We start from the raw sequence: 26,993 nt of genomic DNA, 5'->3' as shown, positions 1-26,993 counted from the left end.
AGAATAAGGAGCGACTCATGTAAACCCAGAAGATGGATGGGGCGCTTCTCCTCCCCCAGAAAGAGAGAGAGAGAGAGAGAGAGAGAGAGAGAGACTGAGAGGAGGACAGCTTGTCTCACATCCACAGACATTTCATTTTCAGAGGCAGCTAAACCACGTCAGGAATAATCATTACAGACTACTCCATCATCCGGGTCTTCTCCGCCTCTCTTGTGCTTTTAACATTTACTTCACGCAGCGCAGCAGCAGCGGCGGTTTCCAGCCTCAACAACAACAACGACACAGTCACAGTCATGTAAAAAGGAGCTGCTGCACATTTTTCACCGTCCTACAAATATCGGGGAGGATGTTCGCGGCGCTGCTCAACAAGTCTCTCGTATGCTTCACACACTGACTGTGGATGGCTGCGGAATGGAGATAGCCTTGGTGAGTTTTGAGAACGGCGGTGCTAAAGGGAGCGGAGGCGGCGGCGGCGGCGGCGGCGGCAACAATGCCGAGGAGAGCTGCCGGAACGCGCTGGACGTCCCTCAGCCGGGCTTCGTGCAGACTCGTCTCGGAGAGGACTACAGCAAAGAGCTGAACACCCGGGGGAGTCCTCAGCCGCATCGGCAGCGCAGCTCCTGGAAGATCAACGACATGAACAACACTTTCAGCTGCAGCGAGAACGCCATGGATGCGCTTTTACGCGCGGACCACAGTCCCCATCTGTTCGACGAGGACATGATGGACATGGACATGGACACAGAGAGCAACGAGAGGGTGCTCATCAACATAGCAGGGCTGAGGTACGAGACCCAGCTGGGCACCCTGAACCAGTTCCCTGACACTTTGCTTGGAGACCCCGCCAAGAGGATAAAATACTTCGACCCGCTCCGGAACGAGTACTTCTTCGATCGGAACAGACCAAGCTTTGATGGGATTCTGTATTTTTATCAGTCGGGGGGGAAAATCCGGAGACCCGTCAATGTGTCAATTGATGTGTTCGCGGATGAGATTAGGTTTTATCAGCTGGGGGAGGAGGCCATGGAGAGGTTCCGCGAGGACGAGGGCTTTATAAAAGAGGAGGAAAAGCCGCTGCCTCAGAATGAGTTCCAGAAGCAGGTCTGGCTCATTTTTGAGTATCCGGAGAGCTCCAGTCCGGCCCGGGGCATCGCCATCGTGTCCGTGATCGTCATCACCATATCCATCATCACCTTCTGCCTGGAGACGCTGCCGGAGTTCAGGGATGAGAGGGAGCTGCCAGTCAGCAGCCGGATGGACAACAGCACCGCGGCCCGGCCGTCCCTCACCTTCACAGACCCCTTCTTCATCATCGAGACCACGTGTGTCATTTGGTTCACTTTCGAGCTGATCGTGCGCTTCTTCGCGTGCCCCAGCAAGTCCGAGTTCTCTAAGACCATCATGAACATCATCGACATCATGTCCATCATGCCTTACTTCATCACTCTGGGCACGGAGCTGGCGGAGCAGCAGGGCCAGGAGCACCAGAACGGACAGCAGGCCATGTCTCTGGCCATCCTGAGGGTCATCCGCCTGGTCCGGGTCTTCCGGATCTTCAAGCTCTCCAGACACTCCAAGGGTCTGCAGATCCTGGGGCAAACGCTGAAAGCCAGCATGCGGGAGCTTGGCCTGCTCATCTTCTTCCTCTTCATCGGAGTCATCCTCTTCTCCAGCGCTGTGTACTTCGCAGAGGCGGACGAGCCGGAGTCTCACTTCTCCAGCATACCCGACGCCTTCTGGTGGGCCGTGGTCACCATGACAACCGTCGGCTACGGGGACATGAGGCCGGTGACGGTCGGGGGTAAAATTGTGGGCTCTCTGTGCGCCATCGCCGGCGTGCTCACTATCGCGCTGCCGGTGCCGGTCATCGTATCAAACTTTAACTACTTCTACCACAGGGAGACGGACCAGGACCAGTCCTCCCTGAAGGACGAGCCGAACAGTGGCCGAGCGAGCCCCGAGCTAAAGCGCAAAGGGAGCAAATCATCAACCAAGTCGCAGGACGCGGAGAACAACGACGGGGGCGCGTCGGTGGAGAAGGCGAACATTAAGGCGAACAGCAGCATGGACTTCAAGAGGTCCCTTTACGCGTTCTGCTTGGACACACGGGAGACAGACCTGTAGTCCTGCACTTTTCCAAACTGATAAAGCCCACAGCAGTGTAGAATTTATCTTTTTTTTTGTCCTTTCAACTTATCCTGTGAGTTCAGGGTCGCCACAGCGGATCCTTTGTCCGCAAGTCGATTTGTTTTTACGCTGGATGCCCTTCCTGACCCAACCCTCCCCAATTTCTACCGAGCTTGGGACCGGCACTGCACAGCTGGGGATGGGGATGGATTGTTGGGGGTTCAGTGTCTTGCCCAGGGACACTTCAGCATGTGGTCGGCGGCCACTCTACCAACTAGAATAAACCCACATTAATGGGCTCTTAAGTCTTTGCACATAGCAGCAGAGGGATCAACACTTTGCAATCCTGAAAGGTTTTGGAGCGACTGGGGTTGATTTAGAAAAACACTTTACCCCCCCCCCCCCCCCCCCCCCCCCCAGCCCCCATCTGCTGAGCACATCAGTCAGTCAAAAAAAAAACAAAAAATAAAAAACGGAGTTATAAACAAACCACAGTGTGTGTGATGCAGCACAGTGGCCCTTTAAGGCTGGAACACCTACAGAACTTTTTGGAGGAAAAATGGGGCATCGAGTTAATCCAGGACAAGCAGGACTTTTATAATTACTTGACATCAGAGGATTAACGGGACCAACCAGACTCTCTGTACATAATGTAGGAAACAGTCCACGGGCAGTAAAACTCTAAGAGAAAAAGCCAAATTTTATTTTTCGTACCTTCCCTACATTTAGTCATTATGTTTACGCTGGAAAGTTGCAGCAAACGTGTACATATGCTCATGAATCAGATGTGGTGTTGTTGTAGATTTGGAGGGAAAAAAGATCATTCTGAGCTGCAGAGACCTGTTTTCCTCCACTCAGGTTCTGTTGCGGAAATGAAACACTACACAAAAAGAGTAGATTCTCTTTCAGATGAAGATTTTTAGATGCTGAACAACAAAACAGCCATGTTTTGAATTAAATGTTTGAATTAAAAGAACAAAAAGGACATAAAATGGAAGTATGTGACAGAAAGAGGACAGCGCAGACACCATCAGGAGAAACCCAACAACAGTGATACCAGGTCAGTGTCACAAAGCCACATATGATTTTTATTTTGTTGTTCTCTTTTTAAATGTTTAGGGATTCAGATTTGCTTTGTGATCAGTCAGCTGTGCTTTTATTTCCATGCATTTATGTAGAACCATTAGGAACATATTCTCCCAGTCATCACACTACAGATGGTATAACTCTACAAACGCTGGATGAAAGTTTCTTACAGGAAGGAAAAGCTGAGCGATAATTCAGTTTGTTCAATACATTGACCAATATTTATTTTTTAAGTTCATTGCACTTTATTATACAAGCTGCAATTCTGAAACAGAGACATGGTCGATCAAAGATGATGGACAACTGGATTTGTGACCTATATAATGTTAAACCCGTGTGTTTTGGTCATCTGCAACTCAGGAATCAGTGCTCAGCTTATGTTATGTGTTTAAAAATAACCTGGAACCTGATTAAAGGAGAATTTCTGTCATTTTCCACATTAATGACAGTTTCAACAAACCAGTAATGAATTGTCTCTAATCATGTTTAGTCACATTCAGTTTGCAGCCTGGATTTGATTATTGGTCTCATTGACCAAAAATGATTAAAAACCACATCAGCCGGAAACATCCCTGTGCTGGGTGAAATGTCCAATTGTTGAAAAGATTCATTTAGAAAATGACCAGTTTTGGACAAAATGCCAGTTGGCATTGACTTTCCAAGGATGGAACACTTTTCTTTATTTTCAAAATTCCCCCCACAACACAAGAGCCCCCACATCCCCAAACTGTACCATTCTCCTGGTGAACACATGCAGTCGCCCACTTGTCGAGATTATGGTGGAGGATGATTCATCTGAACACGTCACTTTTGTTTCCGCGTCTCAGCAGAGCAGTGCCTGTGGTTTCTGCACTGCTGAACGCTCCAATGTGCGATGGTCTTTGCAACGAGGGCTTTATCTGCTGCACCGTACTACAACAATTGTCAGCAAACTCTGATCGAGTTCTGCACTGGCTTCCCACTGTCCGAGTCACACTAATGCACGAGCATCACGACCATCAATCGTGTTTTTTATACGATGAATGGTTTGATTTGATTCTTTTTTTCTTCAAATTCAGCAAAACCACAGAAACAATTTGTAAAAAGTGCTGAGGAAAAACTGGGTTTGATCTGTTTGTCAAGTAGGAAATCGTCCCGAACAGAATACAGTGGAGATGCAGAGCTGAGATGTCCTGCAGGACTGTCTCTTAGGTTGGGTTATAAACAGCAGTTGACAGATGGAGTGTGAGGCGTGTGGGCCCGTCAGCAGTGACACTGGGTGTTAACTGTGAAGCAGCTGGGACCACCGTTGTCCCGAGAGACCCAGAAGAGCTCTGAGGTGGGACGGGGCCGTCTTAAAGGACCAAACCAGAGTGTCTGTTTGTATTGTAGTGCAGTACACTTGAGACAAGTATTTTTCAAACATGCTGTGCTGCTGCCACTCAAAGCCCAGTTAGAAAACCCTGTTAGAGACTTAAAATTCTCCTTATTCTCATGTTTATATAACCACAGGCTCATTTGCATTCAGCTCCTTTTTACAACATTTAAAACACTTTGAAATAAAGTTACATTTAAGGTTTATGCGTGACCCAGTCATCCCAGCATTCAGTAAAAACATTTGGGGTTTAATATCCATATAGTGACTTCATGTGTTCACTCATTGTGCTAAGCTAAGCTAACCTAACCTAAGTTTGTACAGTAGGTCCAACCATGTCCACCATGATGGATCACGACCCTGAACACATTGTTTAAACAGCGCCTCCTTGCTGGAAAATGCTGGATTACGACTGTGCAAACATGGCAGTTTAACTGGATTTAGGCACCAAAAAATAAACATGGTTCAGTTTACTTAAATGTTCTTGTTTGGACTGTGCTGTGGGAAAGTCCTCAGCTTTGTTGACCTAACAATCCACCTCGACCTCCTCGCTACAAAAGCCACTAACACGTCTCAGTTGGCGATTTTTGTTCCTATTACTATTTCTCAGTGTGTAGCTTAAAATCTGGTGGTTCTGTAGGAACCAGCAGGAAAGTGGCTTGGCGACACCTCCAGCTCCTGATGTGGTGGATCTTGGCTCTAGGAGGAAACCGTGTTGCCAGATGTGAGCTGTGACTCTGAGCTTCAAACGCGCTCTGATGCCGCGCTGTGTCCATCGTTGTACTTTGTATTGGAATTGCACATAGTCACACTTGGTATTTATAGATGTTTATTAAGCACACAGTCTGAAAGTTTCAGCTTTCTGTGCTGCTCATTACAGCACGAACATTTCGCTCTGGTTGATGAGTATTGTGTAAATGCTGCTGCACTGCTGGCTGGTAAGTCGCCTCGCCGACCCACTGGACTGTGGTTGCAAGTTAAATTGAAGCTGTGTTTGCTCAGAAAGTGGTTAGGCTAATTCATATACTGTGTGTCCTGATCACTTCAATCTTTCATTCTAATTTAAATGAGAGAAATGAGGAAAAAAGACAATTCTATGACTCAGGTTTTTAAATAGTAATTTTTCGGTTGAATCACCTCGGCTTGACTTTTGCTGACATCACCATCCTGCATCAGCTCTCTCCTCCTGCCTTTAATCGTTTCAGGGCCTCTTGTGTTGAGGCATCCAGGTCCCCTCGCTGCCTGAATCCGGTTAGATTACATAACATTTGTTTTGCTTTTCTCTTTCGGCCTCTCCCTGCCTGCCACAGTATATGGACTTTATAACCATGACAACAGTTGATTTTTGCATGAAGAAAAGAGTCATTTAGCATCATCTCTGTTGTGTTGAGCAGAGAGCTGCAGGACTAAGAGCTCTGCTGCAGACCCACGTGTTCTAACCTCCGCCAGCAGAGTAGCATCTGGATGCAGTCGTCCAAAAAGCCAATGTACATGTTAGCCTGCATCTTTTATTGCTTTCATCTGATTTCACTTGGTAATTAACGCCTCCATCACCTTCTCCTCTTGTTTGTGTTGCTGCTCAAGCATCGAGCGTCCTCTTGTTGAGACCCGACTTTTGTTTGTTTGTCTACCAAAGAACTGTAAGGCTGCAAACACACACAATTGATTTTCTACTTTTCATTCCTGAACAGAATCTGAATAGGAAGCAGAAGTGAGTGTGTGTTAGAGGCTGAAGCTTTGAGCTTGAACGGAGCCAAAACTGAAAATGACAGGAGCTGAATTAGGAGGTTGTTTGTGCAGTAAGTCTTCAAAATGTTGCAGACAATTAAAAAATGACATTAAAATTAAATTAAAAAATGTATTCATAGCTTACTTTAGCTAGGTTTTAAAGTTTTGATAAAATGTTCTATTTTTGACTTTAGGACCAAATGCTTTTCATATTTAATCTAAACCTTAAATGTATTTTTAGTCTAGTAATCTGCCTTAAATTTCAGAATCCTTAGCTGGAGTTAGTTGGTCCTTAGTTTTGCAGGTTCTTGGTGATAAACCAAAGTACTGAACTCACTGTTGACCTGATGATGTAATCAGGTTACATATACATGTAAATGCACTGATGCGTTCCAGGATGTAGGAAGTAAGACAACTGTGTTTAGTGAGTCCACTGATGAGCGAGCGGAACAAAGTCGACTGCAATGATCTAAAGTATGAGAGTATTTGAAGCAGAGACTAACAACATGGTGCTCTGCTGATTGTTTGACTTATTTTACTGTTGAATTGCTAAATGTTGTTCAGTTCTGACTGGACTAGTTTCTGTTTGGGGATTAAAGTTCTGCAGTGCAGACTTTGTCATATTTGTTTGTTTAAAGAGAAGATGATTAAAGAAAATATTGAAATATAAACTATTGATGAATTCCAATTTTTTCTTTTAGTACGTTAATTGTTATATTAATTGCTAAAACACTTGTCCAACGCAGGTTGCAGTTCCACATGTTGCCGGCAGTGTGATCCCCACTCTTCCCTTTGTATCCCCACGTCCGTGCACTTTGACAGAAGCACAGTTCTAATTTTCCAACATAGCATTAAGAAAAGTGTGTGTTTGACTGGAGCTGAGCTCAAAGCCTCATGTGGTCATTTCTCTGACTTTTGCACAGATCACACAATGTTGTGTGATACAAACAAGTTGTTTAAATGTCTATTTTTTTGACAACCATCAATGAATCTGAAATTCAACAGTGTCCCTTAAGATGAAGCCTTTTGCATGTTTTATTCATTTAGTAGTTTTAAGGCAACATGAACATGTAGAAAAATAAAAATCCCATGAAAGAGAAAAGCTAGTCTCTGCTTAGTGTGACACATCCCCCCACCTCCTGCTGCAGTATTAGTGCGTCTACGTCCTTTTTGACCACAAAGCTCAACCCCCATGCTACTCTCCCTGTTGAATCCTCACCTCCTCACTTCTCTTTGGTTTTATAAGACTCACTATCTGCTGGACATGTCAATTAGCCAGATATAACAGGACTGTCCACGAGCACTGGGATGCCGTCCAAAGCTCATATGTAATCTGGTGAACTGGCGGCTGCTCTGTGGATCCCAATTAGGTGAAGCCGTCTGCTGCTGGCAGCCGACGGCTGCAGCTTGGCCGGTGCTGCTAGGGACGGGGCTCAGTGTCATCGACAGACACAGGAAAACAACCTGCACGATCTGATCCAACTTCAAACGTCTCCTTTATTCCTTTACTAAGAAGCACTCATCCATCACTGATTAGCTACAGCTTAGGGATCGAAGTTGCTGCCTGCAAGTAAAGAAGCAGTTTAGAGACATTTTGTGGAACATTTGTGAGCCATATAAAACATTAAACCTCAAATTAACTACACAGCAGTGTAACATGTTCACACGAGGCTACTTAACAACTCATTTTCAGACTGCAAAAATCTAATAAGCTCCAACACATTTTATGAATCTAGTCCACCACAATTTGTCTTTTACCTAATATTTGTGGCAGATTTTGTTTTAAATGTATCTATAAATGTGGTGGAATATGTTTCAAACATTTTGGAAACTTGTTTTGTTAGTTTACCACAACAAACAAACAAACAAAAAAACTTTATGACGCATGAGAAAATTAGTGTCCAGGACATTATTGGCTGCAGAAAACGTGAAGTTGATGCCACATTGTGTTAATCGTTGGGGACCCGTCTTTCTGTCGGTTAATTCATTCTAACCACTGTAGCAGACGCAAGTAAAGAGACACAGACGGATCACAACATGGCCCCCACGTCCCTACAACATGTGTTATGTTCACCTGCTCAAGTCTTTTGTCTCAGTCGGTTTATCTTTATCCAACCTGAAAACAACGTGGAGAGTTTGAATATAATTAACCAAACCAAATTAATCTTTGTGCCAATCATGAAAGCTCTGCTATTTTCAATTAAATTTCTTCATGTACGAACTGAATCCATGCAGCAAAATGTGAGCATCCGGTACCAACGGAGGTTCGGGATACATTAGGCTTAGCCAATGTTACCTTACATTGCCTAACGTGAACCATGTCCATAGGTAGAACTAAGCATGTGCATTGATCAACCACATCCATTTCATCTGGTTCTGGCTCGAGGACAACACACAAGTTCTTAAACTTGAACCATCATTAACCAACACATCACTGGAACTAGTGTAGATATTGAAAAGTTGTACTGTTTATCTATAGCAGCTCACATCTTCTTAATAACTCTGGATTTGCACCTTAAGACTTTGTAAGTGAGTGACTGAGGTTTGTCTTTCTTTGCATTGTGTTTTGTCCTAAAGTGCCTCATGCTAAGGCGACGGCGGCTTTAGAGCCCGAAATTTAAGCTGTTTCCTCAGAAAGTTGGAAAAGATTAAAAACTTTGCATGTTAGAAAAATACCCGCTCCCAGCTGTCAGAATGATTGACGTCTCATTTTACTGAGAGCAGAGAGACGGTAAAAATGTACCCATGACTAATCCAAACTGATGTGTAATCTCAGACCATTGCAGTCACCATTCATATAAATCAACACACAAGAAGAACAGTGTTTGCATGAGATGCATGAATACATTCTCACCCTCACAACTGTGTTTAATTCTCACGTGTCTAATGCTTTGCATGACGACAGGAAGCTGCAATCAGCACGGTTAATTACACTTACCGATCAAATGTGTCGACCACGTTTAGAACCAAACACACAAAGTCAGGGTGGAGGGTGCAGAGCGTTTCCTGTGAGGGGCGAGGATGTTAGCGTGAGCTTTTCTGCAGCCCTGTGTGACCTCTGATCCACTCAGCCCAGGCTGGGAAACCGCTGGGAGCAGAAGAGACAAAGAAATGAGGAAGTTGCATAACACACACACAAATAAATACATCTAAATATGCACACAGGCAGTGGAAGTCCTCAGCTGCAACCTCCATGGCTGCTCCAAAAGAGTCACAAAGCGGTGAGAGAGCAAAGATGGAGCTGAGCTCATCCTGACTAACTGTGGGTGCATCCCAGCCACTTTATGTAAAAAACACAGATCACTGTGCTTCACATCCTGTGATTGCAGGTAAATGTAAGTCATCCGTTAAGACAAAACTTGAGGCAGAGCTCTTTTCAGGCAGAGCAACAACTCACACACTATACTTAGTCTTTGTGTGGTTGGTTTTGCTTTTTTGACCTCACCGGGTCTAAATAAAGGCCCTCAGAACGTCCTCGCTCTCTGCTCTGCCAAAGAGCATCTGCAGAACATTTCTATTTTCTCATTGTGATCCCTCACTTCAGTCTGATCCTATAGCTTGACCCAGAAACTCTTCCATCTGGTGGCCCTGACAGCTCAAAGCACTGCAATGTGAGAAACCACATGCAAATAGACAAAACACAAGCAAAAATACAAAAACAACTTCACCAATTTGACAACACATGTGCAGCATCAAGAAACGCGATAAAAGCCACAACAAGAACAAATGGAGAAAAGTGCTGAAAAAGCCACGGCACAATGGAAATGGCTCCAGGAGCAAAACTTTTTAGTGTCCCTGTTGTAGACAACAGTCATACCAATGTTTCCAGGGGACACTAAAAAGTGACGGACATTTACATTTGTAAATGCAGTTTTAGTTGGTCCAGGACCCATTTCCATTGTGTTGTGGCTCTTAGTGTGTTTCTTAATGCTGCGCCTGTGTTGTCCAATTGGTGAAGTTGTTTTTTTTTTACTTCTGTTTGGTCTATTTGCATGTGGTTTCTCACATTGCAGTGCTTTGAGCTCTCAGGGCCACCGTACTTCCAGTCCTCCATCATGAAAACCCATCTCAGAGCTCTTATTTATGGTCTGAGGTTCGAGGATGCAAAAGGACGTCCTTCACAGACACGTCTCTGATCACGGTGTTAAAAGTCTGTTGAGATGCTGCAGCTCATCAGACTGATCTGACTTATAGGATTGAAATATAATTAGATAAAATGTATTATTATCACGATTCCTTTCTCCGTCCTTCGACCAAAGACCCCAAATCCGGCAAATAAAAAAACCCCGAAGATCCTCAGCCTCTGCTCCACCTGCACACCTGTTCTCCATTTCCTTAATCAGCTCCACTGCAGATTTACCAGCCCAGTTTCACACCATCCTACACCTCTGTGACCGAAACCAGACTTTACCCACCGCCTCCCTCTGTTGGATTAGACATTCAGTCCGGTTTAGTCGTTTTCTAACTTTCACTTCTTGTGTGTGGTTGGAAATGAAGGAGCTAATAGAAAGAAATCCAAAATGTGCTTCTCAGGTGTTGTAAAAATTTAAACCACGTTTTTGAGCTGCAAATGTATTTCATCAAAACCCACTTCTCCTTCTTGTGCTTTAGTTAGTTCTATCACAGGGAAGCAAACTCAGAGAAAATAACTCAAAGATCTTGAGGCAAACACGATTTTGCTGTGAAGTCCTGCATATTCAGGTGTTTCTCTGCAGGCCACAATCACTCTTATTAACCACAGCTGAGTCCCCATGACAGAGTCCTCTGAGGAGAAACAGATTTAGTGAGATTAGCTCATGTATTTACAGTCACAATGCTGGATTTAAGAAATCGTGGGTACACATTTCGACTGCTAACACATTTAAAGTGAGTGTGGATGTACAGGTCACAGCGGAGAATGTTCTTCTGGGCAAGATTTAAGTCAGCAGCTACATTAGAAGCAACGGAGGAAGAGTCATTGCAGCTCACGTCCATGAGTCATGTTTGAATTTACCTGCTGAAAGAACAGTCTCTCATCATTTGTTTTCACTGCATCCAAATGGAAACGATCTTTTTCTTATGTGAACATCAAAAATTGCAGGTGTTCAAATTCAACTGTCACTTAGAAATATTTCACCCTGTTTCAGCTAAACTGCAATTGCAAAAATCTTTTGAAGCTGAATTAAGTTAAATATTAAAATTCTCATACGATATGTTTACAGTTAATACATGGGAATAAAAATCTTGATACTGAACAAATTGATGCAACAAACAAAACATTCTGACAAAATGTCCAATCTTGCAGCACCACATCCTGTAACTGCAGCGTTAAAGTGTTTTCAGTTTGTGCTCATCACAAGTCACTTAAGACACAACATTTTTGTAAATGACCGCTTATATAGTGCTTTTATTCAAAGCTTTTTCTAATGTTGCGGTGGCTGCCATGCAGGGTGCTCACCTGGCCGACCGGGAGCATCTTGGGGTTCGAAGTCTTGAACCAGGAGGGAGCGGGAATTAAGCCAGTGACCCTGTGGTCCATGGACAACTGCCTTACCAACTGAGCTACAGCTGCCCGTCTTTACTAACCTTCAATCACGACCAGCATCTTTCTCTAACTGTCACCAAAGTGCTTTTGTTGCTTGAACTTAACCACACACTGCATTCTGGATGTGAAATGATGGATAAATCGGTGCCATGATTCCCACTAACATACTAATATTTTACCAGTATTTCCACATTGCTGTTATTATTTGCCTCCAGCTATTCTAATCAGTTCTTCCGTGGACACTTGTGCCACTTTGAAGACAATGAAGACCCAGTGAGTGTCTCCAGCTGCAGCAGTCACCTCAGTGATCACAGCATGTGGTGTAGTAACACGCAACAAGGGATAGTTTGTTTTGCTCATAGGGAGCAGTTTGTGTAAAAGCCTCATTTTGACAGTTTCAAATAAAATCTCACGTAGAGTTGAAGCACTAGGAAAAGCTGAAGTGTCAGTTGAAGCTACTGATAGTTGTTGGAGTGTTATATGAGCTGTACGAGCTGAAAGCTGTGGGAGTTTCTGACGTTTTACTGGGAGCATTTGGAATTTGAGTTCTGCAGTTAATATTACGGGTCATGACAACGACGGTGTAAACGTGTTTTCAGTGCGCGCTGCAGAAGCTGAAGCCAAAACAGGAGTCACCCCTGCAAAATACATGCAAAGCCATTTTAAGACGGCTGAGCTTTACCGTGCACCGATTAGAAAACCTCCTGAACGCAGCCACAGTTGTCTCACAAATCCGGATCAAAACAGCAACATGAAGCTCACTACATCCCCACGTAGGTTATTTCAAACCTGGACGGCACCGGGTCATTAACTGGAGCCGTGCGAGCGTTTGAGTAAATGGAACGTGATTGTCTCATCGCCGTGTGATAATTACTGGTTTTCAGCCGAGCTGCTCAGCTGGCTCGAGGTCTGTGACATGGAAATGGAAGAGTCGGATGGGCTTATGTAACCTAATTGTTTAGCCTGGGAGAAGAGCAGTTATCTTTAAAAGAGAAAGCCTCGCGAGGGCCTGAATTAATCAAATATATGTAAACTCTGCTGAGAATGCTAATTAATCCCTCTCGCTTCTCCCACTGTGTGCTGCCATCTCCTTTCTGGATTAACTCCGCTTCTGTTTCCTTTACTGCGACCATCACACTAGCAGCAGGAGGGGGGGGGGGGGGGGGCTCGTCTTCTAATTGTGCCCCACACACGGTAACATCACCTCCTTTAATGTCACTGACTCATGCTTACAAATGTCCCAGTGATTCATGGAGCCACACGCATCAAACACATGGATTCTAAAGGGGAACGTGGACACAGAAGACTTGCTGTAGAGCAACGGACGTGTTCGTGTTCTTTACCAACAAGTAAACAGCAGCTGTGAAACCGGAGTCATCGCTCACATGCCTGCGTATGTGTTTATGTAAAGAATTCAAATTAGGGCTAAAATATAGAATAACCTGCGTATGAACCGGAATTTTATCGACTCCGATTCTTATTAATTCTCTGTTTCAATTCCAAAGTAGTTTTTGATCAAATTTTGGGCAAAAAAAAATATTTTGGCATCTTTTTAAATTCCAGCCTCTTCTCATTGCAGAGGAGTCAGAAAGCGCTGCTCTGTCCAGTTCTGGACCTGTTTGCATCAGCGATCGATGCTCAGAGCTTTTAGTGCAGGACAATGGAAGATTTGACGCCTAAAGCACTGATGCGAAATATCAAGTGCAAGCTCAATGGGAGGTGGACAACAAGACACAGGACTTGTCCACAGGAGACCAGGGCCCGAGTGCACTTATTTACTATAGTGAGGACGTATGTGTGTGTGCAGTTGTCACTGTTTGTAGCGTTTTGTTTGCATGTAGCTTATCTTGTAACTTGAACTCAGCCCTGAAGTGGTTTCTCTAATCCTAACGCACTTTTTGCGCCTATGCAAAGTCAAATAGTAGCACTGGAGCTGCAAAGGCGATGGAAACAAAGTTAACTAACAAATTAAAAATCCCCCTTAATATTTTTTGGATCAGACGTATTTCAGTAGCTTGTGCATTTATTCCTTTTTATAGCAGAGAGGAAAACACAACAAATGGGCAGAAAACAAGCAAACGTTAACCGGATGGACTGAATGCAGTGTTTCCACATGAGCGGCTGCTGCCATCACTTCTGCATCCTCTGCTTTATGTGCAGCACTGGAGCTGTTTGCCACAGGGCACCGCAGCACCTACCCTGCTGCATAAAGTGATGATGGTGATGACACCTCCGATATAATCACATGTCCAAGCTATAGAAGCTACAGACACATTTAGTTCACTTCACTGCCTCCATGTGACTCAGCACTGTTAATTTTTTTCCAGTGTGAAAAATCCAAATCAGGTGTCTTCATATTAAAGCTGATCCACTTCAAGATGTTGTGGCCCTGGATCTGCTACACATCACTTCTATGACATCACACTCTCTACTCATATCAGACCAACTTTACTTATTTAATTGTGTCATTAGAGAAAATGTCCACGACCTGCTCAGCAGCAAACAGCAGACACACACAGTTAAGCATATTCTGTCTGATTCCTCTGGTTTGTGCGGATTCAGCACGAGGAAACGTAGCCGACTGGGCACTGGGCTTTAAAGTTCTGATTCGAACCACTGTGTTTATTGAGGTGAGAACCCACAAGTCTCTTACTTTGCCACCATATTATTTCTTTGCTGTTTCACTCGTATTACAAACTCAGCATACTCAGATTAAAATGCAACGTTTTTTATTTCACATTTAGCACATTTACAGTAACAAGTATGCGTTAATGCAGCAGCTTGTTACAGATTGAACATGTGATGCAGGTTATAGTTTTACCTCATTATGAAAATTGAAACAATCTGTTGCATAGTGTGGTTTTAATAAAATATAATAAAGTAGCACCCAGACCCTTTGGATTCCGCTGCATAGTGTGTTCGTTTACTTTCAGTACTTTAATCACATTTTATTGACAATGCAGTACTATTGAGGTCAAAGTGGTTAGTGGAGTTGTACTGGAGTGCGTCATAAGAAGAGGTGGTTGTAATGTTTTGGCCAACCATATTTAAAACTTTAGGGCCACCTCTTCTTATAATACTCACCACAATGACCTCAATAATAAATACATAGCACAATTATCACCTTTCTGACAGTTTCCACCCAGAAACTAAGAAATTAGAAGTTAAAAGTAGAATTCATGGCAGAGCTGCTGCATTGGATTAGATGAAATTGGCAGGTGGTCATAATGTTATGCCCGGTCGCTGTATTACATCCTGACTGACACTGATACCTGATCAACAATAATCCAGTAACACTGGCTAATTGTTGGTTTTATTCAAATATTCTGAAAATATCTGAAAAAAGATGTTTTTATTACTAAAGCTGACAGTGACAGTACATGGGGTTTATCTGTGAAGATTAAATCTCTTTGATATTAATTAATTGTTGAAATTAGTTGATTATTGTCTTATTATTGACATTACCCTGGATTCTGGGAAACGGTGAAGGCGTGACGCTGGCAAATTATTGAATTTTCCGAGATTTGGTTTATAAATTGTCAGATCAAATTAATTTAATGATGACAGTAAAACTTAATATAGTTTATTTAATAAACCTTATCATGTCAACTTTTATTGGAGGTCAAGGTCATTTTTTTGATCCTACTTTCTGTTTAAAAATATGCAAATGATTAGTCCAAATGTCTGTAAATTGTACTAAATAATGTAGTTTTGTAATATAAAGTTTGATGGTCTAAGACAGACGTGGTTCTGTTTGTGACCCTCGATTTGGCTGTAAGGATGGACAGTAATGGACCCCCCCCCCCCCCCCCCCTCTTTCATGAATTTCAGAGCTATTTTTAGAAGCTTAAAGAGGGAAAATCCTATTTCATTATCCACAGATGAGGTGACACAACTGTGTCAGCTGACAAGCTACAGTAGCACATTCAACTCCATGTGCCACATCAGCCGTGCATGAACACACAGATTTAATTACTCAGTAATAATATTCACCATGTCTAACCCAAGATATAAATAGAGAGTGAGTGTGTTGTAGTAATCAGAGTGGAGCTGCTGTTGGTGTCATAACGCACCAACACGTCACATGCTCCAAGTGGCCAATCACAGCAGGCCTCGCTTGATTGAATTTCACGGGTCGACCACCGTTGACGGCGCGGCTTCCGATGAACCCTCAGGCGAAGTGAGGTGGAGGCTGCTCACAGATTTGCGTTAGCGCTGACAGGAATACAAAAAAAGTGTGTGTCAGGTTTTTACCTTCTGCACGTGACCGTGACGGTTAAAAACGGGACAGAAAAGTGTTTACATGACCTCTTCATAAAATATTTTGCTTACTGTAGCTTTATGTAAAAAGACAAAACTATTTTTTTACATGAAAATAAATAATATATTAAATTATAAAAAGTAAAAGTACCCCTCCCATTGTGATTATTGAATATTAATGAATAAGTCCCTGTCACACAACCGTTTGTTAAAAGAGCATCAGTCGATTTTCCACCAGGCACCAAAATTGCGGCTGATGTAACACAGTGTTACAACCTAAAAAGTCACAGTGTAAACATGATGGTTTGGTTGAGTTAAGCACTAAAGTGTCAGGATTTAGGCACTAAATACTAAATTAGCTAAAATGCTGTAGTTTTGGTTAAATTCATCACGTGACACTGCTCGAACGCCAATTTCCAGTGGGATTTAGAAGTTGGTTACCGGAACAAGAACTAGACATTTATGGACAAGAGCTAAGAACAGGGAAAGAAAAAAAGAAGAAAAAATCGCATGGAGCGAATGAATGGAATCAGTTGATTGTAAACTGTGTCTTTAAAATAAATTCTGATTTGATGAGACAGGATTTGTGTTTTAAAGTTTACATTTTCAACTGTAAACACAGTTTACAGTAGCACATTCAGCTGCCGCTCACATACTGAATATATAAACTTTTACCACTTGAAGAAATGGCAGTTTGTGAAATAATCAAAATGTTTCCAGGAATGAAAGCTGCTCTATTGCTTGTTGGCCACTAGGGGGCAACAAGCTGCAAAGCTCGGATAAGCTTCGCGAGCTCTTTGTCATTAAAGACGCACATTGCACATTTTGTTCACTAACATAAAAAGTTTTGTGCATTATTTTTATAGCTTAACGCTGCACGCTGTGTTTATCCTGCTCATAACAAGATCTTATCTCCTGCAGTGCTTTCTCTCTGGTGTTATCTAAGCTTGGACACAGTCACCGAGAGGCATGACTGTGATTTGGTCACTTTGGTGATGGAACACTGCGAACCCCTGCAGAAGCTGCGCCTTCATGCGAGCGGGTTCAGCAGTTTGCTGGTGTTGGTATAAAGTCAGCTCATGTCTCCTCCGCGACTCTGTTGAACATGTCTGCAGCAGACAATCTCACTGCAGCTCGTCTCCATCGCACATCCCTCTCAGCGAGGACGAGGGTGTGAAGTCGTGGGCGTTGTTGTTGATGCCGACAAGCACCGAATGTTCTTTCATTCATCTCGGACGTTGAGAAAAACCCAGGGAAGAAGTTGGAAAGCAAGGGAAACATTTCTGCTCAAAGATCAGGAGTAGATGTCACAAAGCACGCGAGAGCCTGTGGACTTTCAGCAGCAGGCAAACATGTAATAATGTTTATGTAATAATGATGCTAATAAAGTTTACATTACACCATCAAACTTGTTGGAAACTCCTGAAGCAGTCACCACTTTAAGTCCCTCGCAGCTCGTATTAAACAAATGCTCATTAACGAGCCCCGAGTTTGTCTTGGCATTAATGTTAAATGTCTTTCTCCTGAGTCCTGTTTCCCCTAAGTTAGATGAGTAAAGCTATATCAACTGAATTTGTTATTTCTCATTGGTCTGAATCATCTGAAAACTAAAGACCATTCGTGATTACATCGCTTAAAACTTTAAGACGGTGGGTTTCAGCACCACAGTGATGTGGACAGCAGCGGATTTTGCTTTTCTTTATTCCAACCTGAACAATCAAAATAGAAAACAGTCCGTAAACGAATCCTTAGCAAAAGTCATCTGTTATCTTACTCACAGTCCTGCACAAGGCTGCAGCTCCAACTGCAGTACAAAGCGCAGCTGACACGCTCATGCAAAAAAAGCGGCTACTTTTAGTGGTTTTAATACTTATTGGTTTTTAAAACTAATAAGGTACATTTTCGTGAATAAACGAGGATATTTTTGTTTCAGTGAGATTTGTCTCGGGAAAACTTCAAATACCCACTAATTTATTTTATTCAATTTCAGTTACCTTCAGTTATGCTTCTCTTCCCTGCTACGTCCCTTTGTCTCTGTGGGATGTTTATGTCCCTTTGTCTCCTTCATCACTGTTGGTTGGTAACAGTGACAATATAACTAACGCTCGCATTCACCATGTTTGCTGTTGTAACACGTTCTTTAGCCTCCAGCTGCAAAGATTTCAGAAATCAGTTTTTTTGGCTCCTCTTTTGCATTGGTTGGGGCCCATTCTCGACTGCGTCTCTGTTCTGTCTCTGTATATGTGTCTCAACTCCAGAGCTAAGGGTCCAGGCCAAAGTGGAGGCAAAGCCCTGGGTTAATCAGCTCCAGCTCCCCGTGTTCCTCACCAGGAAATTGGCCAGTAAACAGAATGACCAGTTCATGCCTGTGTCTGTCTATCAAATTGCAAAATTATTTTCCTGTTTTCATAAACTCCACAACTCACACTGAGCTGACTTAAAAATAAAGGACGGGCAGCTCATCTGACATACAAGAACATGGCTCTGGACAGGATTTAAATGACAGGAGGAGCAGCCAGTTCACAGAAAAACAGGAGGCCAGTGCAGATCTAATTATCACTGGGGAGGGTGTGAGAAATGTTGTTAAATCCCGCACCCCCACCCCCCAGTAGTCCAATCAGAATGGAGATTTGGATTAAAAAACTTTGTTTTTTTTTTATTATTATCACACACTGGTATTCTCCATAAACACAGTGTGTGAACTGCATAAATATTCTGTGACAGCTGGAGGCCTGTCACTGCTCCCATAATTCCTGATCATGCAAGAAACAGCCCGTCACTGGAATATTTAAGCTGGGTGTGAAAACAGATTTAGATACTGTCAATTTATGCATCTACATTTACGTTTTTGTGTGTGTGTGTGTGTGTGTGTGTGTGTGTATGTGATCTTCTGAAACGTGTTTAGATCCTTTAAAAAGCTGCAGTCATATTTGTGTAATGGTTGCTAAACTACTTTAGCTCCAGCTAAGTCCTGCAGGCTGCAGCACTGTGCTCTTTGATGGGACTCTTCCTGCTGGGATTTGCAGTGTTGGTTAAGTCCGTAATAGCGAGCACCACACATGATCCTCCGGCCATCTTCACATCCAGAGGTCAGAGAGATTTGTTGGTCAAATGCATGTCCAGCAGCTACACCCTCAAGGCTGCCGCTGGGATTTTAGGGCTTCGGCAACAACCTCTGATATCTTTGTATTAAACCTGAAGACTGAACAGTTATATTCCGCATCTTCAAAACTACCTCCTATCTTTGACGATACAATTTGCATTAAAGATATCAGAAATAAAAAATATATGTTGCTTTCAGCTCTTATGATGCACCTGCAGAAAACCTGAAGCTACCATGTACATTTATTTCTTGTCATGTAAATGTTTTGGTTACTGAAGATTTTGAAAACGTATTCAAAATAAATCTAAGGTTTGATAATTTTGTTTATTTGTATAGTTTTTCATCTCACTATTTTTAAGCAGTTTACAGCAAGAAGATTTTATACATAATAAACTTATGAAATATAGTGAATGTTGCCAAAATAAAGTTTCTTTGGATCTAATATCTAAGAAACCATACAGACGAATAGAGAAACCAAGAGTGAAGCAGATTTTATTTTTTAATAAACACATTTAAAACAAATTGTCCTGGAACAATATTTACTACTGACACTGAAAAAAAATGTTTACAATAATTTGTATTCATCATAAAAGGCACAGTTACAAATAGTAATAGTAACAACATTGTTGCTGTTTGTTACATTGTTATGTCTTATGCATTTGATGTGTTATGTATTTATATTTCTATTTGTTTGTTTTTTTTGTACATCATCAGATTGCTTCTTTGTGACATTTGTCACTACTTGGACTCCGGCTTCTCATCTTATATTTAGTAAAAGCATAGGGCCACAACACGACTCATAATGTATGAAGAGCCCATGTGATGATTACTGAAAAATACCTCAGGCAGCTTCTTATGATGGATGTAAATACGAAAGTCAAAGTCAGAAATATTGTTTTGGGTACAGAAACAGTAACAATGTGAAGTGTAAATTAAAGTTCAAGTTCGAGCCAAAAGCATGGAAATATAAATGTGTCCCATTTTCTAAGATGAGAGCAGAAAAAAAAACAGCCTGCAGGTTAGTGTGATGTTTCACAACCCCAGCAGTGAATCATCGAATCTAACACGCATCTTCACTGTGCACATATTTGAGTAAGGACAGACATGCAGGACATGTCTTCGTCTTTACTGAACCAGCACACACTCAGAGCCCTCTGCCTTTTTTCTGTTAACACCGTCAAACACATTCATGCTCAGTTTTTATGAAAAACTACATTTGCAGGGGTCAAGATTTTATCAAACATTTGGTTTCTTTCTTAAACCAGCTTTATTTGAAACACACGATGAAGCTCATATGAATTGATGAAGAGTCATCAATTCTAAAGTGTCACTTAAGCTCATCAACAGAAAAAGAGTCGGCAGCACTAGATTATGTTTTCTTAGCTCTTCTGTTCCGTGTCATTAATATATATTGAGGAGACCAAATGTCCAAATTCCACTGTTTTCATAATGTGAATTATCTGCAGAGATCAAGTCTTAATGACAAAACTGATCAAAGTGTTGATTACGGGACAAACACAACACACTATTTTCGGACTTGTCCTCCTGGACTAGAGTAGAAATAAAACTCCCACACAGGGGGAGCAGGGATGTGTAGAGAAATGCTGCAGCTCCATCGTGTGGGTGCAAAAGAAACTGACCAGGAACCAGCAAGTTTAACTGTTCATTGTTAGAAAAACAGATTTAATTTCACAGATTCACAGAACATGAGATCTCTTTGGTTATGATACAAATAACTATTGCAGTTGAGACACTGCAAATATCTGTATAATACATATGTGTGTATTTAAAACAGGAACAACTCAGCTAGACATGGAAGATTCATAGATGGATTCTCCTGAAGTGTGTCACAGAACAGTTCCTAAATGTATCTTAGCATTTCCAGTTCATACTGTCCCTCAGGTTCTGTCAGTCAGTGTGAATCTCAGTTTGACATCTGCACAGATCAGGACAGTTTGAGACGACATTGTCACTCGGGAAAATCCTGCCGACACCTAAAAGACTGCAAATGCAGATAAGTCTCCTCAGCAGAAACAGTCTGCTCTGTCTTTCCTCTAAAGGACGTCCGTGTTAACAGTCCAGTCCATTTTACTGTTTAGGTGAACACCCAGGTATCTGCGTCCACTCTCTCATTGTCCTTTTCCTGCAGGGAAAGGACACACTCATTGTTCAGATTGTGAACATACTGTATGTTGATTATCAACTGAAGTTTTACCTGTTACTTCAAAGCCATAATCTCACCTTAACTTTCACCAAAGTCCTTTTGTTGCCTAGACCTAAGGACACATGGTTATTTGGTTTGTTCATTCCTTGCGATAATAAATGCCGTCTCAAGCATAATTGTACTTTCAGTTTAGTTGCACAGAAATCGTATTTTAAGGAGACGGCTGGTGAAGGTATCACAAAAATAATCAGATGGTTGAGAATGATACATAGGCTACGACATGTTTTTATAGCAGGACATGACGCTGATGTGCTTAATCAGCAGCAGGGCGGCTTGTTGGGGGCTGTGTTAGCCCCTTGAAGAGCAGTTGGTATGGGGACAGTGAAGGAAAGTTTTCCTGTCTGTTGGATTTGGCCTTGTGGGCTGCTGCATATGTTGTGCTGGATTACACTGATCCAACTTAATGCCTAAGACCCCGCAATCATTCATAACTACAGGAGCTGTTGAGAGCACATCCGTGGTTGCTCCAAGCACCATCTGCTGCTGCAGGGGGAATTAACTTCGAGGAAGATGTAGAAAAAGGTGGGGGTGGGAGCAGCGGATTGGCACATTTTGGCCCTGGGATGTCAAACACCGCATACAGAAACCACCCACCGTCCAGATCCCTTCATTTTACCACAGCATCTCACTTTCTGTGTGTGTGTGCGTGTGTGTGTGTGTGTGTGTGTGTCTTTGGTACCATGGCAAAGTGTTGAAAGTCGTCTCTAAAGCTACACTGGTCCCATCAATGTACAGTACAATGAACCTTGAAATCCTGCTTGATTCCAAAAAATTCAGATATGAAAACCAACATAGCCATAATGTTTGATGCAGAGTCTTGTTTTTGACTAATTTCAGAGAACAAAGATCGAAACAGCCACTCAATACCTGCTCAGCAGCCAACAAGCAAACACAGTCAGGGTCAAGGTTCACTTGCTGTTAACTACAGACACACCTATGCAATATGGTGCTATTGTGTAGCCCGTGTTGATTTGGAGCATCAGTTGTGCACGTTGTCAGAAATGGCTGCTGCGGCGGGGAAGTATCGAACAATCTCAGCAGCAACTTCAAATCACAACAACAATTGTGGAAAGTTTTGGGCGAAAATGTTACTGAGCTTTTCTGGTGTTGCAATGGCTTTAGTTTATGTTGTTGAAAAGCGAATGTTCGTGGGGAAGAAATGTCTTTGTCAGTCAGAAAATATCAGGCCCAAGTCTGCCCTCCTGTGGCAAAACCATTCAAATCCTGCAGCTACACAGAAACTACACAGAACAGTAACTGTGATGACATTGCTGTCGTCCACACATACATCAGACAAGCTAAAGAGAAAGAACGACAAAGGCAATAGACACTAAACTCAGGTCTTTCTCTTTTGTTTCTGTCCCCACAGAGAAGTGGAAGCCCTGCCCTCTGACCATCAGGAGAGTCGATCTGAATCCCCTTCACCTGGAAGCAGAACCACAACAAAACTGCTGCTGCGTTTAAAATATCAGCACGTACAACCCTTTTTGAAACTCTGTGCCTTCAACCAAAATTCACCAGTGATACTTCTGAAGCTTTTGTTTTTCCAAGCAAGACTCAGGGGATACGTCCACCTGATGTAGGAGGGCCTGGGATTGTGCTGCTTTCTTCTTTCTGGAGAAATAAAGTCATCAAAATGAATCAGGACACGCAATTTTTCATTTAATGTTTTTTCTACAAATTGTGTCAGTGGTTAACTTCATATTGGAAGATATCCCTCGCCTGCAATATCAGTCAATATTTGTGTGAAGTTGTTGTGGATGTAGACTTTGGACAAGCTTTTTTGTTCATTTTTGTAACAATGTTTTCCTGGTTTCTATTTTTCTAATACGATGAGCCAGATGTGGGAAAAACAGAGATAATCTAAGTACATTTAAAGGAAATGGGACATTTGGATGTTGCTGAAAGACAGTTTGTCTATGTTTCTTTTTCCTGTAATACATCCACTCCGGGGCCAAAGCCATAGCCTGTCTCAGCCAACAATGCCCCTGGGGTTATACTGTAAACACGCCAGTGTCCCGTACAGCAAGAGACATTCAGGGTCAGTTTAGGTCCAACACCACAGGCTCCTCTTGCTCATTGTGGCTTCTACAAGCAAAGTTTTGGTTTGTGCTGTGTGTTCAGAGATTTGAATCTGAAAAATGTTCTACCTTTTGTTTGGCCTGTTTGTCTTGCTATTATTTTGTACTTCCTCCTACATATCAATTCAGGAACTATGAGTGGCATGTACCTGTGCAAGTCTGAGAAGGTGTTTACCAGGGGTGGAGTTGAAATACTGCCAATTCTCAAATGAGAGTCAAACAATGGCCAGGCCTTTAAATTAGCAGGTCCACAATTAGGGGAAGAAAAAAGGGCCCCGGGTTTTGATTAGGTGCTTGTGTTGACCGGAAGTTTTAAAGGCTTTAAATCCCAGTACAAACACTCCACACATTGATATCAACTGATCCACAATTTGCGATTGGACCGTGTGCTTTTCCTGTACTGGGAACGGGCATATCATCTCTAGCTACCTAGGAACCAATGGAATATTTCTTGGAGGATTTTTGAGGAAATGGACAATGTGAAGTTACACCACACCATGTTAACTGCTGGGGGGTTTAGACACCATCTTAGAACGAGCTACGTTTATATCTTTAGTTTGGCTCAAAAGTTGGTTAAATCGTTTAGATTTGATGGAGATGGAGAAAGAAGAAGAAGAAGAAGGAAATTGACCCTAACTGGAGAAATTAACCCCATGAAATTGATCTCAAATTTGTGCCTTATTAAATGTCGCTTTCACTGATTTCGATCTTGCTTCTTTTAGTTCTAGTTTGGGTAGTAGATGTACATAGATACCATTAAATTTCCCTTTGACTTCCCTATATTGAATTATCTCTCTACTTTTAGCTAAAAAAGATGTCATCACTTGGAGGAACCTTCAGTTCAGATTATGTCGTCTTGTTGCTCATACTATGGAGTTTGTTATCAGCCGTTAAAGGGCAACTTCACTAAATTTCCACCTGCTTTCCATGACTTTAGGGTGTAATTGCAATTGTAATTGCAATAGAGTACATTAATACTTTAAACCTTCATCTGGCTTCACTGTATTATAATGTTTCTCTGCTTCTAGATGCAGAGAAACGTTTAGAGTTTTTCATCCTTCAGTTCAGATGATGTCATCTGGAGGGATCTGGGAAAGCTGGTTGGCCAAGATTACAAGCTCCATAGTGCAAACAACAAGATGACATAATCTGAACTAAAGGTTCCCTTCAAGTGATGTCACCTGGAGCCATTTTTCAGCTAGAAAAAGAGACATATTGGAACATATGGATGTCAGAGGGAAGTTTAATGGCATGTATGTTCATTTGCTACCTAAACTAGATCCAAAAGAAGCAAGTTCAATATCAGTGAAGCATCATTTAATAATTAGAAATTATATTTTGAAACCTACACCAACCAATTTATTACAAGACTATTTGACAATTAAAAACATTGTTTTATTTTTTCTGTCTTGTAATCTTTGCACTTGTAGATCGTGTTTTGTGTATCTTTGAAGCTGCTATCCCTGTACTGTGTACATCTAAGATGCCCAGCCTTGTCCCTGAAGTCCTACAAGCACCGTTAGCTCTCCAAATACCTCATGAACACACATTGTATTTTTTTTTTTACAGGCTCATATTGATTGGTGGTTTGGTGGATTCAGTTTGTGCCTTTCAGGGAATTGTCATTTTCACACTCATTTGCAAGATTTAAATGTCTATTATTCAGAATTCTTATATAAAATTAGTAATTGTAGACTCAAAATCCAAGACCGCTGGGCATTAACCTGCAGTTACATAGGAATTATTTCACCAGGAGGCATCAACTATGTGCACAGGAAAACTGTTGGTCTTCTGCTACTCTGTTTGGTTTAAGTACAAATGAACTTCACTTTAACCTCAACTTGAGCAGGATTATTTGGGCATTAATTGTTCTTACTTGCACATTGAAGAATTTGCATTGAGGCAGCAGTTGTGGTAATGCAACCGTCCAGTTTTCAACTCCTTCCCTCTAATAAGTGTATTAGCAACTGGGGGCTTTGTCACTAATGATGACACAAATGCACAACATTTCTTGTTTGACCATTTAACTAATCCCTAGGGATGCAAACCTTGCTGCTGGCTTCCCGGCATTGACATTTCTATCTTATCTCATCAAGCAAAGAGCCGCACTAGAAATGTTGTCGTAGATATGTATAATGATGGGTTTTCGTGTCAACCCTTTCTAATGACCCACGGGTGCTTGTCTTGTAATGGTGACTGACGTAGCAGAACCATCATAGTTTGACTAAAAAGATTGTGGTTTAAATCAGGAGTATAATGGTACAAGAAATGAGAAACATGTCACTGAGTTTCTGTCTTTTGCGGTTTAAAAATCTGTTTTAATGAACTCCAGGTGGAACATGATTTGTACCTATCGGACATAAAAGTGTTGAAACATGTAACTAGAATACAAAACCCTTAGAGGTACAAACTGAAGCTCATGATACACACGTTTGTGGAGATGAAATTTCTTTTCAGTATTTCCTTAAAAGTGACTATTATAATTCATATTTTTTAAGCATACAGCACTACACGCGTATCCACCCAGGGATGTTGTCCAGGTAGTTTTCCTTCTGTGTGACATCTGTGAGTGTGAATCCTCTATAATGCTGCCTCCGCTCACCCTTTACCTTTACTAACACCATTTCCCCCCAAAAAAACTGCTGCCAAATTGGTCTGAATAAGCCAAACTTCTCTGACATTCTCTGTGTAAAAGTGGATTAAGTGTATCACATGTTAAACCTCATCCAATTAATGTCACATTGTATTTTTAACAAAAAGAATCATCTTTGTAAAATGGTAATAACATATGCAGAAAAGTTATGAAATAAACTAAAACAAACATTACTGTGAGTTTGCTGTTGTTGAGGAAGGTTATAGTTCTTTGTTCTGTCATGTAATTCACTTTTTCAAAATGTCTTATTTCAAACTCAAATTAATATTTGCTCATTGTTGACCAGACCCAAATTTCTAAAACTGATCCAAGTAATTTAATCATGTAATTAAAGAATAACATGTCTCTTACAGACTCTGAAACCAACAATGAATTGCCTACATTTATGGGTAATATCATCATCATCTGTCATTATTAAAGACCTGTCTTGTCCATAACCAAGTATTTGTAAAAACTTTCATCATGTCAGAATATTTCCACTAGATGGAGACATTTGCTGATTTTTGGATCTTTGGTTTTTTTTATGCCATACTGCATGTGTGATCCAGACATGGAGGACAGTAACAATTTCAGACCAATATATAATTACCAGAAAAGTATGGACTGTTTTTGAAACGCAATAAAAAATCTAATCTGTTTTTTGTGAAATAACTTCAAACTTTAGTCATCAGACAAGCACAAATAAAAGACTTTCAGTCATTTCACTGGCCAGTGTTATTGTATTTTGTCAACAGAAGGAAATTGAAATTGTGAACCAAACCAGTTTCAAAACACAATTCAGTTGACAATTCACCGTTGTGCATCTTCATGAATAAATATGTTCAAATTGCTTTGGCATGTTAATGTAGTCTGT

The 26,993-nt window shown here is 41.8% G+C and overlaps 1 protein-coding gene across 2 annotated transcripts; it reads left to right on the top strand.

Moving 5' to 3' along the window:
- LOC137106427 (potassium voltage-gated channel subfamily A member 1) lies at positions 1 to 26,844 on the top strand. 2 transcript variants are annotated; one of them, XM_067489652.1, is made up of 2 exons: positions 1 to 3,187; positions 22,776 to 26,844. In XM_067489652.1, the coding sequence occupies exon 1, from the start codon at positions 379 to 381 to the stop codon at positions 2,122 to 2,124; it is 1,746 nt and encodes a 581-aa protein (XP_067345753.1). In that variant the 5' UTR covers positions 1 to 378; the 3' UTR covers positions 2,125 to 3,187; positions 22,776 to 26,844. The 2 variants fall into 2 exon arrangements, with proteins under 2 accessions (XP_067345753.1, XP_067345754.1); XM_067489653.1 differs by lacking the exon at positions 22,776 to 26,844 and adding an exon at positions 17,001 to 22,753.
- The last annotated feature ends 149 nt before the right edge of the window (positions 26,845 to 26,993 follow it).

Source organism: Channa argus, chromosome 21 (genome assembly GCF_033026475.1).
Source record: "Channa argus isolate prfri chromosome 21, Channa argus male v1.0, whole genome shotgun sequence".
NCBI lineage: Eukaryota > Metazoa > Chordata > Actinopteri > Anabantiformes > Channidae > Channa > Channa argus.
The sequence above is the reverse complement of the archived record's forward strand: the minus strand, read 5'-3'. Positions and strand labels throughout refer to the sequence as shown.